The sequence below is a fragment of the Salvelinus namaycush genome, chromosome 1, assembly GCF_016432855.1.
Source record: "Salvelinus namaycush isolate Seneca chromosome 1, SaNama_1.0, whole genome shotgun sequence".
NCBI classification, from domain to species: domain Eukaryota; kingdom Metazoa; phylum Chordata; class Actinopteri; order Salmoniformes; family Salmonidae; genus Salvelinus; species Salvelinus namaycush.
Genome location: NC_052307.1, coordinates 34,499,193 through 34,512,850, shown reverse-complemented (window position 1 = coordinate 34,512,850; position 13,658 = coordinate 34,499,193). Strand labels below are relative to the sequence as shown.

At 41.3% G+C, this 13,658-nt stretch overlaps 1 protein-coding gene across 2 annotated transcripts; it reads left to right on the top strand.

Moving 5' to 3' along the window:
* The first annotated feature begins 2,754 nt into the window (after positions 1-2,754).
* Positions 2,755-12,793, top strand: LOC120039907 (vesicle-associated membrane protein 5-like). Of its 2 annotated transcripts, none has more exons than XM_038985325.1 (3): positions 2,755-3,022; positions 10,324-10,464; positions 11,525-12,793. In XM_038985325.1, exons 1-3 carry the CDS (start codon positions 2,951-2,953, stop codon positions 11,726-11,728), a joined length of 417 nt encoding a protein of 138 aa, XP_038841253.1. In that variant the 5' UTR covers positions 2,755-2,950; the 3' UTR covers positions 11,729-12,793. The 2 variants fall into 2 exon arrangements, with proteins under 2 accessions (XP_038841253.1, XP_038841190.1); XM_038985262.1 differs by having other exon boundaries at positions 10,321-10,464.
* Positions 12,794-13,658: the final 865 nt, after the last annotated feature.

Sequence of the window (13,658 nt, the reverse complement as noted above, 5' to 3'; positions counted from 1 at the left end):
CTCACAGCACAGATCTCACAGACGGGAAGGGGGTCCAGGTTGTTTGGATCTGATCTCCTTAGCGTTAACACAGGCAATCCACTTTCTGATATTTTTTCCACTAATTGGAAGGGATACTGGATCGATAGAGGTAGATATGTATAGGGCAGTGGAGGCTGCTGAGGGGAGGATGGCTCATAATAATGGCTGGAACAGCGCAAATGGAATGGCATCAAATATATGGAAACCGTGTGTTTGATGTATTTGATACTATTCCACTGATTCTGCTCCAGCCATTACCACCAGCCCGCCCTCCCCAATGAAGGTGCCACCAACCTCCTGTGGTATAGGGGTTAAGGTATATAAGGTAAATGTATATGGGTAAGGTGACTAGGAATCAGGATATATGGTAAACAGTAAACAGAGTAGAGTAGTTCTGGTTTATCCCAAATAATGAATGTGATTGTTTTTAACAAAGCATGAAAAATATATTATATCTTATATATAATATATCTTATATTACCAAGGTACTTCTCACATGACATTTTACATTTACATTTGCAATCCTTATGACCAGTCATGTGTTCCTGAAACAACAGATTCCAATGTAAGAAACTAAAAGAGCCCATTTATACTGGACAGGAAATGGTGTCTAGGCATTCTGTCCGGATTCTGATTGGAAGTCATGTGGATGTGAGTCCTCATTCCTCCATATTACATAATGATAAGGAGGGAGGGCCAAGTGGACTGAATATGTTCTTTGTGTTGGTGTGGAACGGACCCAGACGTGACCCATTGTTAACCAGGCCTGAGAGAGTCTGGTTAGTACCACACGACCTGACACAGCCTCACATGGTTGCTGTCATCTGCCCCCATACAGAAATGGATTGGCCATAGGGCAGTTTGGGTAAATGCCGGATGGGCCTGTCCATCTTTAACCCAGTGGACCGTTCTAAATTGGGGGTTTTGTGCAGAATGATCATTATTTGCCTAATATAGGGGCTTCAAGGGAAAAAAATGGGCAATGTGTTAGCTGATTTGTGGTCCCAGTCCATCCCTGCCCCCATACACAATTAAGGGCCCCAACACTGGGCACAGCTCTAGTATGCTCTGATAAAGCCAAGGCAGGCAACCAGGGTTATAGCTTACTTCTTATTCATGTTTATCATTAAGTCAATGTTGACAGATGATGGCGATAAAGAGAAAATCCTGCCTTCCCAGGTAACCCATTTATGATTTCTTTATTACAGTTGAAGGACAGTTAATGAAAATGTATGAAAACATGACGTTAGTGTTGGTTGGTTTAATGTCATATTGGTAAGATGGAGGACAACAGATATTTCTGCATGACCTTAATTACAAACATACTAAGCATACAGGTACACAGTGCACTCAGACAAAAAGTGTGGTTTCCGTTCACATGCATGTTTCTGTTCTAGTTTCATGTCACAAAACCTTGATGGAAATAGTTGTAATGATGAAATAATGTAAGAATGTGCATTCAGCTCAGTGATCAAATTACTCAGACTCTATTTTCCTACTGAAAACTTGTGAATTCCCTACCAAATGGAATATATATTTTTAAGTTTGTTTAACTGTGAGAAAAGTTTTACTTCCTCTCACATGTGTTACTTCACTTTCAATATCCTGATTTATTTTGTAAGTGGGGTTTGTGCTCTCTCACCCCACTCCTCCCTTCCTTTCCTAGATGTCCTGCATGAAAGTTTCATATTATGACTGTGCTATGTCAGTTGTCATAAGTGGAATGTAGGTTTACATCAACTGTAACTCTTATGGTGAGCGTTATTTATTATGTATTATAACTGAATTAATACAGACTAAGGCTGTGAGTTAAACTAGAATTGAAATACAGTATTAACAGAACAGGGTGTACACTAGAAGCACAAGGAATTTGGGATGGAAGTTGGTAGCCCATAACTAAATTGTTTCAGAGCCACGCTACTGACCGTTGCTGACAGTGAACACAGACAAGGACCCATTGTTTGAGTTTTGGAGCCTGTTGAATGTTGGCCAAATTGTCATAAAATGCAGTTTTTGTTTTCAATCCCCTCTACTAATGTGTTTGATGCTTGATCAAAAGGCAAACCATGGTCATATAGCCCACTCATTAGACTAGCTAATGTCATAGTAGCAGTGGTGGAAAAAGTACTCAAAGTCATAATTGAGTAAAAGTAAAGATACCTTAATAGAAAATGACTCAAGTAAAAGTGAAAGTCATCCAGTAAAATACTACTTGAGTAAAAGTCTAAAAGTATTTGGTTTTAAGTATAATTAAGTATCAAAAGTAAATGGAATTGCTAAAATGAACTTAACTATCAAAAGTAAAAGTAATATTCAATATTCAATATTTTATGCAAACCAGACAGCACAATTTTTTTTATTTTTTATTATTTACGGAGATCCAGGGGCACAGTACAACACTCTGACATTAATTCACAAACAAAGCATTTGTGTTTAGTGATTCCGCCAGATCAGAGGCAGTAGGGATGACCAAAAAATGACTTAAGTAATACTTTAAAGCCTAGGTGAAAGTAAAAGGCAACGGCTGAATATGAATATATAATGAAGGCTTTATAACACTCGTCAAAAGCCTGTAAAATCTGTAGATTTTCAAATGATAGGGAAGGTGTAAGGTTTTGCCCTTTCACTTATGTAGTATGATCACGCATCTAATATTACGGACCAGCATTTAAATTCAGTGACATTACGGCCGCGACGTCACAGTGTCTGTTCTGCTGACTTCCAGAAAAGGGGTGGGTGTCACCCGACCCGACCAGCAGACTTCAGTGAAAGTGGGAGAGAGTAGATCAGGAAATATAAAGAATGTCGACTAAAAGAAAGATTGCAACGAACTGTAGCCAACTGCAAATGAGATAAGGTTAAAATACAAGTTTGTGATATCGGAAAATCATCTTGGATAAAGACAACATTTGTTTGAACACAAAAGTTTATGCCAAGACGCAATGCATTGTGTTCAGTGACAGTTTACGACGGGAATAGAGATAGTAACGTGAAAGCAATGGTAAGTTTCTATGATTTTTTTTACAAATAAAGGATTAAGGAATACTATATTTATATATGTTTATGTATTCATAATTTAGTTTATTAACCTCAATATTGCACAGACCTGTAAGAAGCGTTCCTTTATCACTGTATGTGTATAGCCTACATTAGGCTACAGCCTGGCTTTGAATTGCGTTAGACCGTTTTCCTACATTGAATTTGACTGTTATGTAACCTACATCGTGTGATACAGTTACCTTTACTTTAAAATATTCCCTTTTATAGTTTTTATTTGATTTGGATTTGACTTATGAGAGATCATACAGAATTCAAACAAATTCATGCAAATAGATTATTTCATACAGACAGGGTTGGGTAGGTTACTTTCTAAATGTAATCCTTTACAGTTACTAGTTACATGTCCAAAATTGTAATCGGTAACTTAACTTGTTGAAGTTTACATAGCTGGCCATATATGGATGTTAATTTTACTTTATGGGTTGGTTATTTAGGCTTCTTCTAACCCATCGCCTTCTACTTCATATAATAAAACGATTAAGTTATAAGTTATATCTTTACATTAATAAAAACCAAAGTCTATCAGAATTCCAGTCATTCCAAAAAAATGTATACCCCTTGATCTTCAAGAACAGGACTTGGAATTATGGAAATATAGATTAGCCAAATTGTTTCACCTGAGCATAACCCCAAAATCAAGGACTTATTAGCCACCAGCCCTACTCTGTTGTTTATGATTTTGTTGTCATGGCGGACTGATTGGGCTCATTGATTTGAGTTGAAAAATAATGCTGCGCTCATGGAATGGCATGCTTTGAGCCATATTGAAAAGTGCTGTTTACATGTGATAAATGTATGCCATATTCTGCATTTGCTATAGGCCTATTGTTTACTTTTTTGTTGGTGACACTTTAATATCTTGATAATATGCAGATGAAACAATAACAAAACTGCCACCCCGCCTTTGTTTTGGTAAAAAGCTGAGGGATGGGCCTGGAGAAATGTAGCCACTCTCAGATTAATAGACAGAGCTGTAGATGCAATGACTGACCATCCATGATATGAAAATGTATGTTTTAACCATGTTATGAGGCTATACAGTGTTTGTTTACATTTACAATGTTTACAAACATTGGAGAAAACCAAACTTATATTTTGGTTTCTCATGGAGTGTGACAGTTGAACTAAGCTCATGAGGCATTTATAAGTTACATTCTTCAAGAATCAATGGATATACATTACCGGTCAAAAGTTTTAGAACACCTACTCATTCAAGTGTTTTTCTTTATTTGTACTATTTTCTACGTTGTATAATAATAGTGAAGACATCAAAACTATGAATTAACACATATGGAATCATGTAGTAACCAAAAATATATTTTATATTTTATATTCTTCAAAGTAGCCACCCTTTGCCTTGATGACAGCTTTGCACACTCTTGGCATTCTCTCAACCAGCTTCATGAGGTAGTCACATGGAATGCATTTCAATTAACAGGTGTGCCTTGTTAAAAGTGCAGTCACAAAAACCATCAAGTGCTATGATGAAACTGGCTCTCATGAGGACCGCCACAGGAATGGAAGACCCAGAGTTACCTCTGCTGCAGAGGATAAATTCATACGAGTTACCAGCCCAAATAATGCTTCACAGAGTTCAAGTAACAGACATCTCAACATCAACTGTTCAGAGTAGACTGTGTATCAGGCCTTCATTGTCAAATTGCTGCAAAGAAACCACTACTAAAGGACACCAATAAGAAGAAGAGACTTGCTTGGGCCAAGAAACACGAGCAATGGACATTAGACCGGTGGAAATTTGTCCTTTGGTCTGAAGTCCAAATTTGAGATTTTTGGTTCCAACCGCTGTGTCTTTGTGAGATGCAGTCTGGGTGAACGGATGATCTTTGCATGTGGGGTTCCCACCATAAAGCATGGAGGAGGAGGTGTTATGGTGTGGGGGTGCTTTGCTGATGACACTGTCTGTGATTTATTTAGAATTCAAGGCACATTTAACCAGCATGGCTACCACAGAATTCTGCAGCGATAAGCCATCCCATCTGGTTTGGGCTTAGTGGGACTATCATTTGTTTTTCAACAGGACAATGACCCAACACACCTCCAGGCTGTGTAAGGGCTATTTTACCAAGAAGGAGAGTGACGGAGTGCTGCATCAGTTAACCTGGCCTCCACAATCCTCCGACCTCAACCAAATTGAGATGGTTTGGGATGAGTCGGACCGCAGAGTGAAGGAAAAGCATCCAACAAGTGCTCAGCATATGTGGGAAGTCCTTCAAGACGGTTGGAAAATCATTCCAGGTGAAGCTGGTTGAGAGAATGCCAAGAGTGTGCAAAGCTGTCATCAAGGCAAAGGGTGGCTATTTGAAGATTCTCAAATATAAAATATATTTTGATTTGTTTAACACTTTTTTGGATACTACATGATTCCATATGTGTTATTTCATTCCATTCACTCTTGGCATTCTCTCAACCAGCTTCACCTGGAATGATTTATAATTATTTAAAGTGGCATTGTTTAAAGTGACTAGTGATCCATTTATTAAAGTGTCCAGTGATTTGGTCTCAATGTAGGCAGCAGCCTCTCTGAGTTAGTGATCGCTATTTAGCAGTCTGATGGCCTTGAGGAATGAAGCTGTTTTTCAATCTCTCGGTCCCAGCTTTGATGCACCTGTACTGACCTCGCCTTCTGGATGATAGTGGTGTGAACAGGCAGTGGCTCGGGTGGTTGTTGTCCTTGATGATCTTTTTGGCCTTCCTGTGACATCTGGTGCTGTAGGTGTCATGGAGGGCAGGTAGTTTGCCCCCGGTGATGCGTTGTGCAGACCGCACCACCCTCTGGAGAGCTTTGCGGTTGAGGGCGGTGCTGTTGCCGTACCAGGCTGTGATACAGCCCGACAGGATGCTCTCGATTGTGCATCTGTAAATGTTTGTGAGTGCTTTTGGTGACAAGCCACCACACTCCAAGTGCCCTCACTTCCTCCCTGTAGGCTGTCTCGTCGTTGTTGGGGATCAAGCCCACTACCATTGGGTCGTCTGCAAACTTGATGATTGAGGTAGAGGAGTGCATGGCCACGCAGTCGTGGGTGAACAGGGAGTACAGGAGGGGCCCCAGTGTTGAGGGTCAGCAAAGCAGAGATGTTTTTTCCTACCTTCACCACCTGGGGGCGGACCGTCAGAAAGTCCAAGACCCAGTTGCACAGGGCGGGGTTGAGATCCAGGGCCTCCAGCTTGATGATGAGCTTGAGCTCTAGTCAATGAAGAGCATTCTTACATAGGTATTATTTTTGAACAGATGGGATAGGGCAGTATGCAGTGTGATGGCGATTGCGTCATCTGTGGACCTGTTGGGGCGGTATGCAAACTGAAGTGGGTCTAGGGTGGCCGGTAAAGTGGCGGTGATATGATCCTTGACCAGCTTCTCAAAGCACTTCATGATGACAGAAGTGAGTGCTATGGGGCGGTAGTCATTTAGTTCAGTTATCTTTGCCTTCTTGGGTATAGGAACAATGGTAGCCATCTTGAAGCATGTGGGGACAACAGACTGGGATAGGGAGCGATTGAATATGTCCGTAAACACACCAGCCAGCTGGTCTGCGCATGCTCTGAGGACGCGGCAATGGATGCCGTCTGTGCCAGCAGCCTTGCGAGAGTTAAGAAGTTTAAATGTTTTACTCACGTCAGCCACGGAGAAGGGGGGGGGGGGGGCGCAGTCTTTGTTAGCGAGCCGCGACAGTGGCACTGTATTATCCTCAAAGCGGTCAAAGAAGGTGTTTAGTTTGTCTGGAAGTGTGACGTCAGTGTCCGTGACGTGGCTGTTTTTGTAGTCAGGGATTTCCTGTAAACCCTGCCACATACGTCTCGTCTCTGAGCCGTTGAATTGCGACACCACCTTGTCCCTGTACTGGAATTTCGCTTGTTTGATTGCTTTGCGGAGGGAATAACTACACTGTTAATATTCAGCCATATTTCCAGACCTATTTCCATGGTTAAATGCGGTGGATCGCGCTTTCAGTTTTGAGCGAATGCCGCCATCCATCCACGGTTTTTGGTTAGGGTAGGTTTTAATAGTCACAGAGGGTACAACATCTCCAATGCACTTCTTTATAAACACACTCATCGAGTCAGCGTATAGGTCAATGTTGTTCTCTGAGGCTGATCGGAACATATTCCAGTCCGCGTGATCAAAACAATCTTGAAGCGTGGCTTCCAATTGGTCAGACCAGCGTTGAATGGTTCTCGTCACTGGTACATCCTGGTTGAGTTTCTGCCTATAAGACGGAACGAGCAAGATGGTGTCATGGTCGGATTTGCCGAAGGGAAGGCGGGGGAGGGCTTTGTATGCATCGCGGGAAGTTAGAGTAGCAGTGATCAAGAGTATTAGCCCTGCGTGTCGTGCAATCAATATGCTGATAGAATTTAGGTAGCCTTGTTCTCAAATTTGCTTTGTTAAAACCCCCAGCTACAATAAATGCAGCCTCCGGATATATAGTTTCCAGTTTACATAGAGTCCAGTGAAGTTCCTTGAGGGCTGTCTTGGTGTCTGCTTGAGGGGGATTGTACACAGCTGTGACAATAACTGACGAGAATTCTCTTGGTAGGTAAAATGGCCGGCATTTGATTGTAAGGAATTCTAGGTCGGGTAAGCAGAAGGACTTGAGTTCCTGTATGTTGTTATGATTACGCCATGAGTCGTTAATCATAAAGCATACACCCTCGCCCTTCTTCTTCCCAGAGAGGTGTTTATCTCTGTAGGCGCGATGCATGGAGAAGCCGGGTGGCTGAACCGATTCTGACAACATATCCCGAGAGAGCCATGTTTCTGTGAAACAGAGAATGATACAATCTCTGATGTCTCTCTGGAAGACAACCCTTGCTCGAATTTCGTCTACCTTGTTGTTAAGAGACTGGACATTGGCGAGTAGTATACTCTGGAGCGGTGAGCGATGTGCACGTCTATGGAGCCTGACCAGGAGGCCGCTCCGTCTGCCCCTTCTGCGGCGACAGTTTTGTCTGTTTTGGGTCGGCTACTGGGATTAGATCCATTGTCCTGGGTGATGGTCCGAACAGAGGATCCGCTTCGGGAAAGTCGTATTCTTAGTCGTAATGTTGGTAAGTTGACGTTGCTCTTATATCCATTAGTTCTTCCCGGCTGTATGTAATAAGACTTAAAATGTCCTATTTCCTGGAAGGGGCAGCAGTTCCTGTGTGAAGACTTTGTCGCCAGTTGATTTTTAAACAGACTATTGTTCAGCTATTAAAACTTAACTGGTGGTGCGAACTAAATCAGTGCCATGCATATCCTCAAACTAAATGTCTCAGTCCAATTTAACTACAGCAATCCAGATGTAGTCTTATTCACCATATGACAGCTGTAATAGCGAATATAAATGGGAAAGAAATGCAGCTTTTACTAAAGCTTGTATAACTCATGATGCATTGACCGGTAACTTATAACAGCTAGTCCTAACTTGTCACTACGAGGGCACTGAACTAGTGTTCCAACCTCGTCATATCCCACTATGTTTGTGTGTATGAAAGGGTGTCGAAGAAGTAATGACAGTGAAATATGAAATCATCAGAGTCGCTGAGATTGCACTTGTTTTGTTCAGTCTCTTGGTTTCCTGCATGAAAAGTACTCACAGTGGGAGGCCATTCCTTCTCTTGCTAGAACAAAAGTGGTACCAAAGACAGTACAGTATGAAGATAGGCAGTAACTGCTTCTCCAATATAAATAAAAAATATAATATAAATATAAATCCGCAATGCACACAAACCTAAATACTTCCTCAAAGCTAGCTAACCACTCTAGCTAGTATTGACATTATATTTAAATCACAATGGATATGCTAATGTTAGCTAGCTAAACATTTGGTTATGGGCTGGCACTGACAGTTTGGGATTATGGAGAGGGAATTGAATTGTTTCTTTGTTATCTTGCTAGGTCGTTATCTAGCTATAGCCATCTGGAACGTTTCAACAATGGCTTTTTACAAAATAGCAATATTAGCTAGCTAGCTAACATTGGAATCTAGACCATAAACTAAGCAACACACACAGACATGCATTGCCAAACAATGCTACTGCCACCGTCTGGTTTGAGTATTTTAACAAGGCTGAGTGGCTAACGATGTCAAGGTCTCTGCTGTGTGAACACAAAAGAGATTGACTGCCTACATTCTGTTCAGAAGTGCTAAGTACTGTCGGCGGGAAAACATTTGACAATCCTACCGGTGTGTCTGAGCTTTAGTGTTAGAGCACTCAGCATCCTTGACTCCTGAATCACTCACTTCCCTGTCCGGCTCAGAGGGCAACAGGTCAAGGACAGTCCCATCAGGATATAAATCAAGCTCTGCACAACCTATTATTAAACGTTTTTAGTAACTTGAGATTTGCGTCTTCTGTTGATATCAATACATGATCTAAGTGTGCACATCTCAGTTAAGATTCGGCCCTTATAGTTTATAGTAGATTTTGGTGGCCTCCAAGAGTGTCATTGTCACAGTGGGTTGTTCAACCTTCGTTGCCCCAGGCTAAAGTGGTTTATTTGTTTGGAGAGCTGTAGGGTGCTGCCATGTTCCTCCAGACAGACTCCGAGGTTACAGAAAACAGAGTAATCCAGATGTCCAGGAAAACCTGCCCCACTTCAGTTGTTGGCTGTCATATTCCTGTTCTGTCTTGTTTGCTCTATGGAAACGTAATCTCTCAGCCAATATGACTAATGATTAATGTTACTGTGTTAACAATGCACTATTGTTAACCATTGCATAGGTTACACAACATAAGAAATACAAAATATTACCTTTAACATGGTGACACAAAGATAGGGACAAATCTATAAAGAAAAATGTGTGAGCTACAGTTGTAATTATCTTAATTTGATCACCCTTTTGCAGGATAACCTTCCTGCAACACAGGAAATTTAAAACATTTAGTTTATTTGAGGTTTAAAAAGGCTTCTAAAGTTTATAATTTCCACTTTGAAATTCCTTTTACGAGAAATGCATCAATCTCTACAAAAATGTCCATGAATTATAATCCACATAATTATTCACATTTACTGTTGCTGCAGGATTATTTTCCTGCTGTAGGAAACTAGCTCAAGTTAAGATCCTACATCTGTACACACACTATGGTGCTTATGATGATTGTTCAATCATTGTGTCAATCAATAGGTTCAAACCAACCCCTATTCAAATAAACCATTAATGAAATATACACCAAATCGGAAGTGGTTCCATGATTTATCTTCCATTAACCCCAAACTGTTTGTTGTGTGTTCAGCAGAATGGGAAGAACCGCCTGCAGCAGGCCCAGAAGGAGGTGGAAGAGGTGAAGGTGATCATGCTAGATAATCTCAACAAGGCTGACGAGAGGTCAGGCAAGCTGGGAGAACTGGAGAACAGGGCCGATGAACTTCTGGAGAAGGTGATTGAAGTTTATGGGTGTGTCCCAAATGGAGCCCTATTCTCAGAGAGCTCTGGTCAAAAATGGTGCACTATATCGGGAATAAGGTGCCATTTGGGATGTACCCTAGATTTAATAATAGATGTCTTTAATGGAACCAAATCATGACTTAAAACAAAGCATTCGTAATATGAAGACACTGACTTTGAAGGTCTTACTTTGATGATTCCAATGCTATCATACACAAATAGCACAATAGGGTTCTCCTTTGGATTCTCCAGCTTTGGTGTCTCATGAAAGTGTTTTCCAATGTTCCATGGTTCAAAACAAGTCCTGGGAATAGGCAGGAAATGTCATATTGGTGTTTATAAATACACTTTAGGTGGAATTGGAGAGGGGAAATAATGTACAATTTACATCCTGGTTGTGGTTTAAGGTGATATTTTTAGAAAGGTATTTCCTATTGTTGTAAGATGAATTAAACCCACTAGTCTCCCTCGGTATAGAGAGAGGGGTGTCCAGGATGTGCCACAGGGTGCATGTCCGTCCTGGTCCATCCTGGGGTCAACCAACCAGGTCACAGCTTTCCCACATTTCTCCCCAGCCAGGCTTACATCACAACAACCACATAGTTCTCTGAGGACTCGCTAGGTGGCTGACTGGGGTTGCATCCCAAATAGCACATTATTCCCTATATAGTGCACTACTCTTGACTAGAGCCCACATGGGACACAGCCATAGTTCTCTGAGGACTGGCTGGCTGACTGGGTTACTGGGAAAAATAAAACAGAAGTGTCAAGAAAAACTAAAACACCAGTCTCGATTCATTGGAAGATCATTGGGAAAGTAGAGTGCACTGTAACTAAAGGCTTCTGTCTAGCAAATTGTCAAGAAATGGCAAGTTTCATGACAGAATAGTTCTTTCTGGATTTTAAAATATGTACAATGCACCATAACCTCAATTGCACGGATAAAGCAGATCCCCCCCCTCCCCCATATTCTGACAGATATAGATGCATAGAGTCTTGGTATTAACATCCTACTATCTTGATATTAACATCTTATAATTATGTGTTTTCAGAGTAAGGCTTTCTCAAAGTCTGCTGGAAAAGTTAAACAACAGAAGTGGTGGGAACACATGAAAATGAAAGTGTTGCTGACCGGTATAGGGGTTGTCGTGGCAGCCATCATCATTGCGATTGTTTTATGGTCAGTGTTTAGATCTGACGGCCTCAGCTCAAACAACAGCTCCACTGCTGTAGAGCAGCCCACCTCAGGGCCTTAGGACCATCGACTGTCTGTCAGAGCAAAGGCCATGGAGGAAATTAAGATGGAAGATGGAGATGGAGACAGGGGCAAGCGAGGCCTCCCCGGGAAATAAGGAGTCAATCAGACAAGAATAGTGGATGTAGATGAATATATAGGTTTATTAACCTGGTCCCAGATCTGGGACCAAACATTTGGCATGACATTGAGCAACAAGGAGTTGGTATGATGATAGCACAAACATGCTTTCCACCTGAGCCCAATATAGGTTTTGTGGGTTGGCTTTTCTTAACTTTTTAATCTGTGATATTGTTTATTTTTAGAGGCATTTTAGGCTCCGTGCTCAGTGTGTAGATCGTTGAATGAAATGGTACCATCACTAGCTCAGCTGCTTCCCAATTCAGTATCGCCTTCAACTGGCCGTAGTTGGTCAGGCTCACTAGTTTCACATTCATACTCAGACATGCTTCAGCCTTACCATAGGATTTGGTATATGTGAATGTTTGGTCAATTCAAATCAAAAATATTGTGCCTTTGGGTATGTTGGATGAATTGTGTATCCTTTTTTCCCCCCAGTATTCCATGTAAGCTGTAAAAGGGACATCACAAAATTATAATTGCCATGACATTTTATGAGTAAGTCATTTCATGTCATTCTTCCCTTTTTTCTGGGCAAAAGAAACATAAGAAAAGGAACTTAATTTTATTTATATACAAAACACTTGTGTTTGAGGACAGCTTGTTTCTGTGGGCAATGCAGTGTGAGTATTTATGTTACATGTGTCATTCATTAGCCTACAGGTAAGCAATGTGTACAGTATCAAAAACCGCTGCAGAGAAATTGCATCATGTCTTCACTTATCTTCTTAACATATGAGTTTGTCATTTTGGTGTCCTCTCTATTTGTAACCGCATCCCCATGCTCAATTGTTAGCTGGCTGGTGGATGAGATTACCCTATTTGTTACTGACTTTCCTTTCCCAATTGTTTGTTTACCCTTGAGCTATTACCATCTCAAATACATGTAAAACTGTAGTGCACAATTTGTAAAATAAAAAATAAATGGATAAGTTATCTCTGTGGAGCATTTTGATTGAGTTTGTACAATGCATTCGGAAAGTATTCAGACCCCTTGACTTTTTCCACATTTTGTTATGTTATAGCCTTATTTTATAATGGATTTATTTGTATTTTTCCCTCTTCAATCTGCACACAATACCCCATAATGACAAAGCAAAAACAGGTTTAGACATTTTTGCAAATGTATTAAAAATTAAAAACTGAAATATTACATTTACATAAGTATTCAGACCCTTTCCTCAGTATTTTGTTGAAGCACCTTTGGCAGCGATTACAGCGTCGAGTCTTCTTGGGTATGACGCTACAAGCTTGGCACACCTGTATTTGGGGAGTTTCTCCCATTCTTCTTTGCAGATCCTCTCAAGCTCTGTCAGGTTGGATGGGGAGCTTTCCTGCACAGATATTTTCAGTTCTCCAGAAATGTTTGATCGGGTTCAAGTCTGGGCTCTCGTTGGGCCACTCAAGGACATTCAGACTTGTACCGAAGCCAGTCCTGTGTTGTCTTGGCTGTGTGCTTAGGGTCGCTGTCCTGTTGGAAGTTGAATCTTCGCCCCAGTCTGAGGTCCTGAGCACTCTGGAGCAGGTTTTCATCAAGGATCTCTCTGTACTTTGGTCCGTTCATCTCCCAGTCCCTGTCGCTGAAAAACATCCCCACAGCATGATGCTGCCACCACCATGCTTCACCGTAGGGATGGTGCCAGGTTTCCTCCAGGCGTGACACTTGGCATTCAGGCCAAAGAGTTCAATCTTTGTTTCATCAGACCAGAGAATCTTGTTTCTCATGGTCTGAGAGTCCTCTAGTTGCCTTTTGGCAAACTCCAAGCGGGCTGTTATGCGCCTTTTACTGAGGAGTGGCTTCTGTATGGCAT

Excerpts from the sequence above, each read along its gene's own strand:
- LOC120039907 (XM_038985262.1), top strand. The coding sequence starts at position 2,951 with ATGCCAAGACGCAATGCATTGTGTTCAGTGACAGTTTACGACGGGAAT. Across the intron at positions 3,023-10,320 it reads ATAGTAACGTGAAAGCAATG|CAGAATGGGAAGAACCGCCT; the intron begins GTAAGTTTCTAT and ends TTGTGTGTTCAG. Across the intron at positions 10,465-11,524 it reads CCGATGAACTTCTGGAGAAG|AGTAAGGCTTTCTCAAAGTC; the intron begins GTGATTGAAGTT and ends ATGTGTTTTCAG.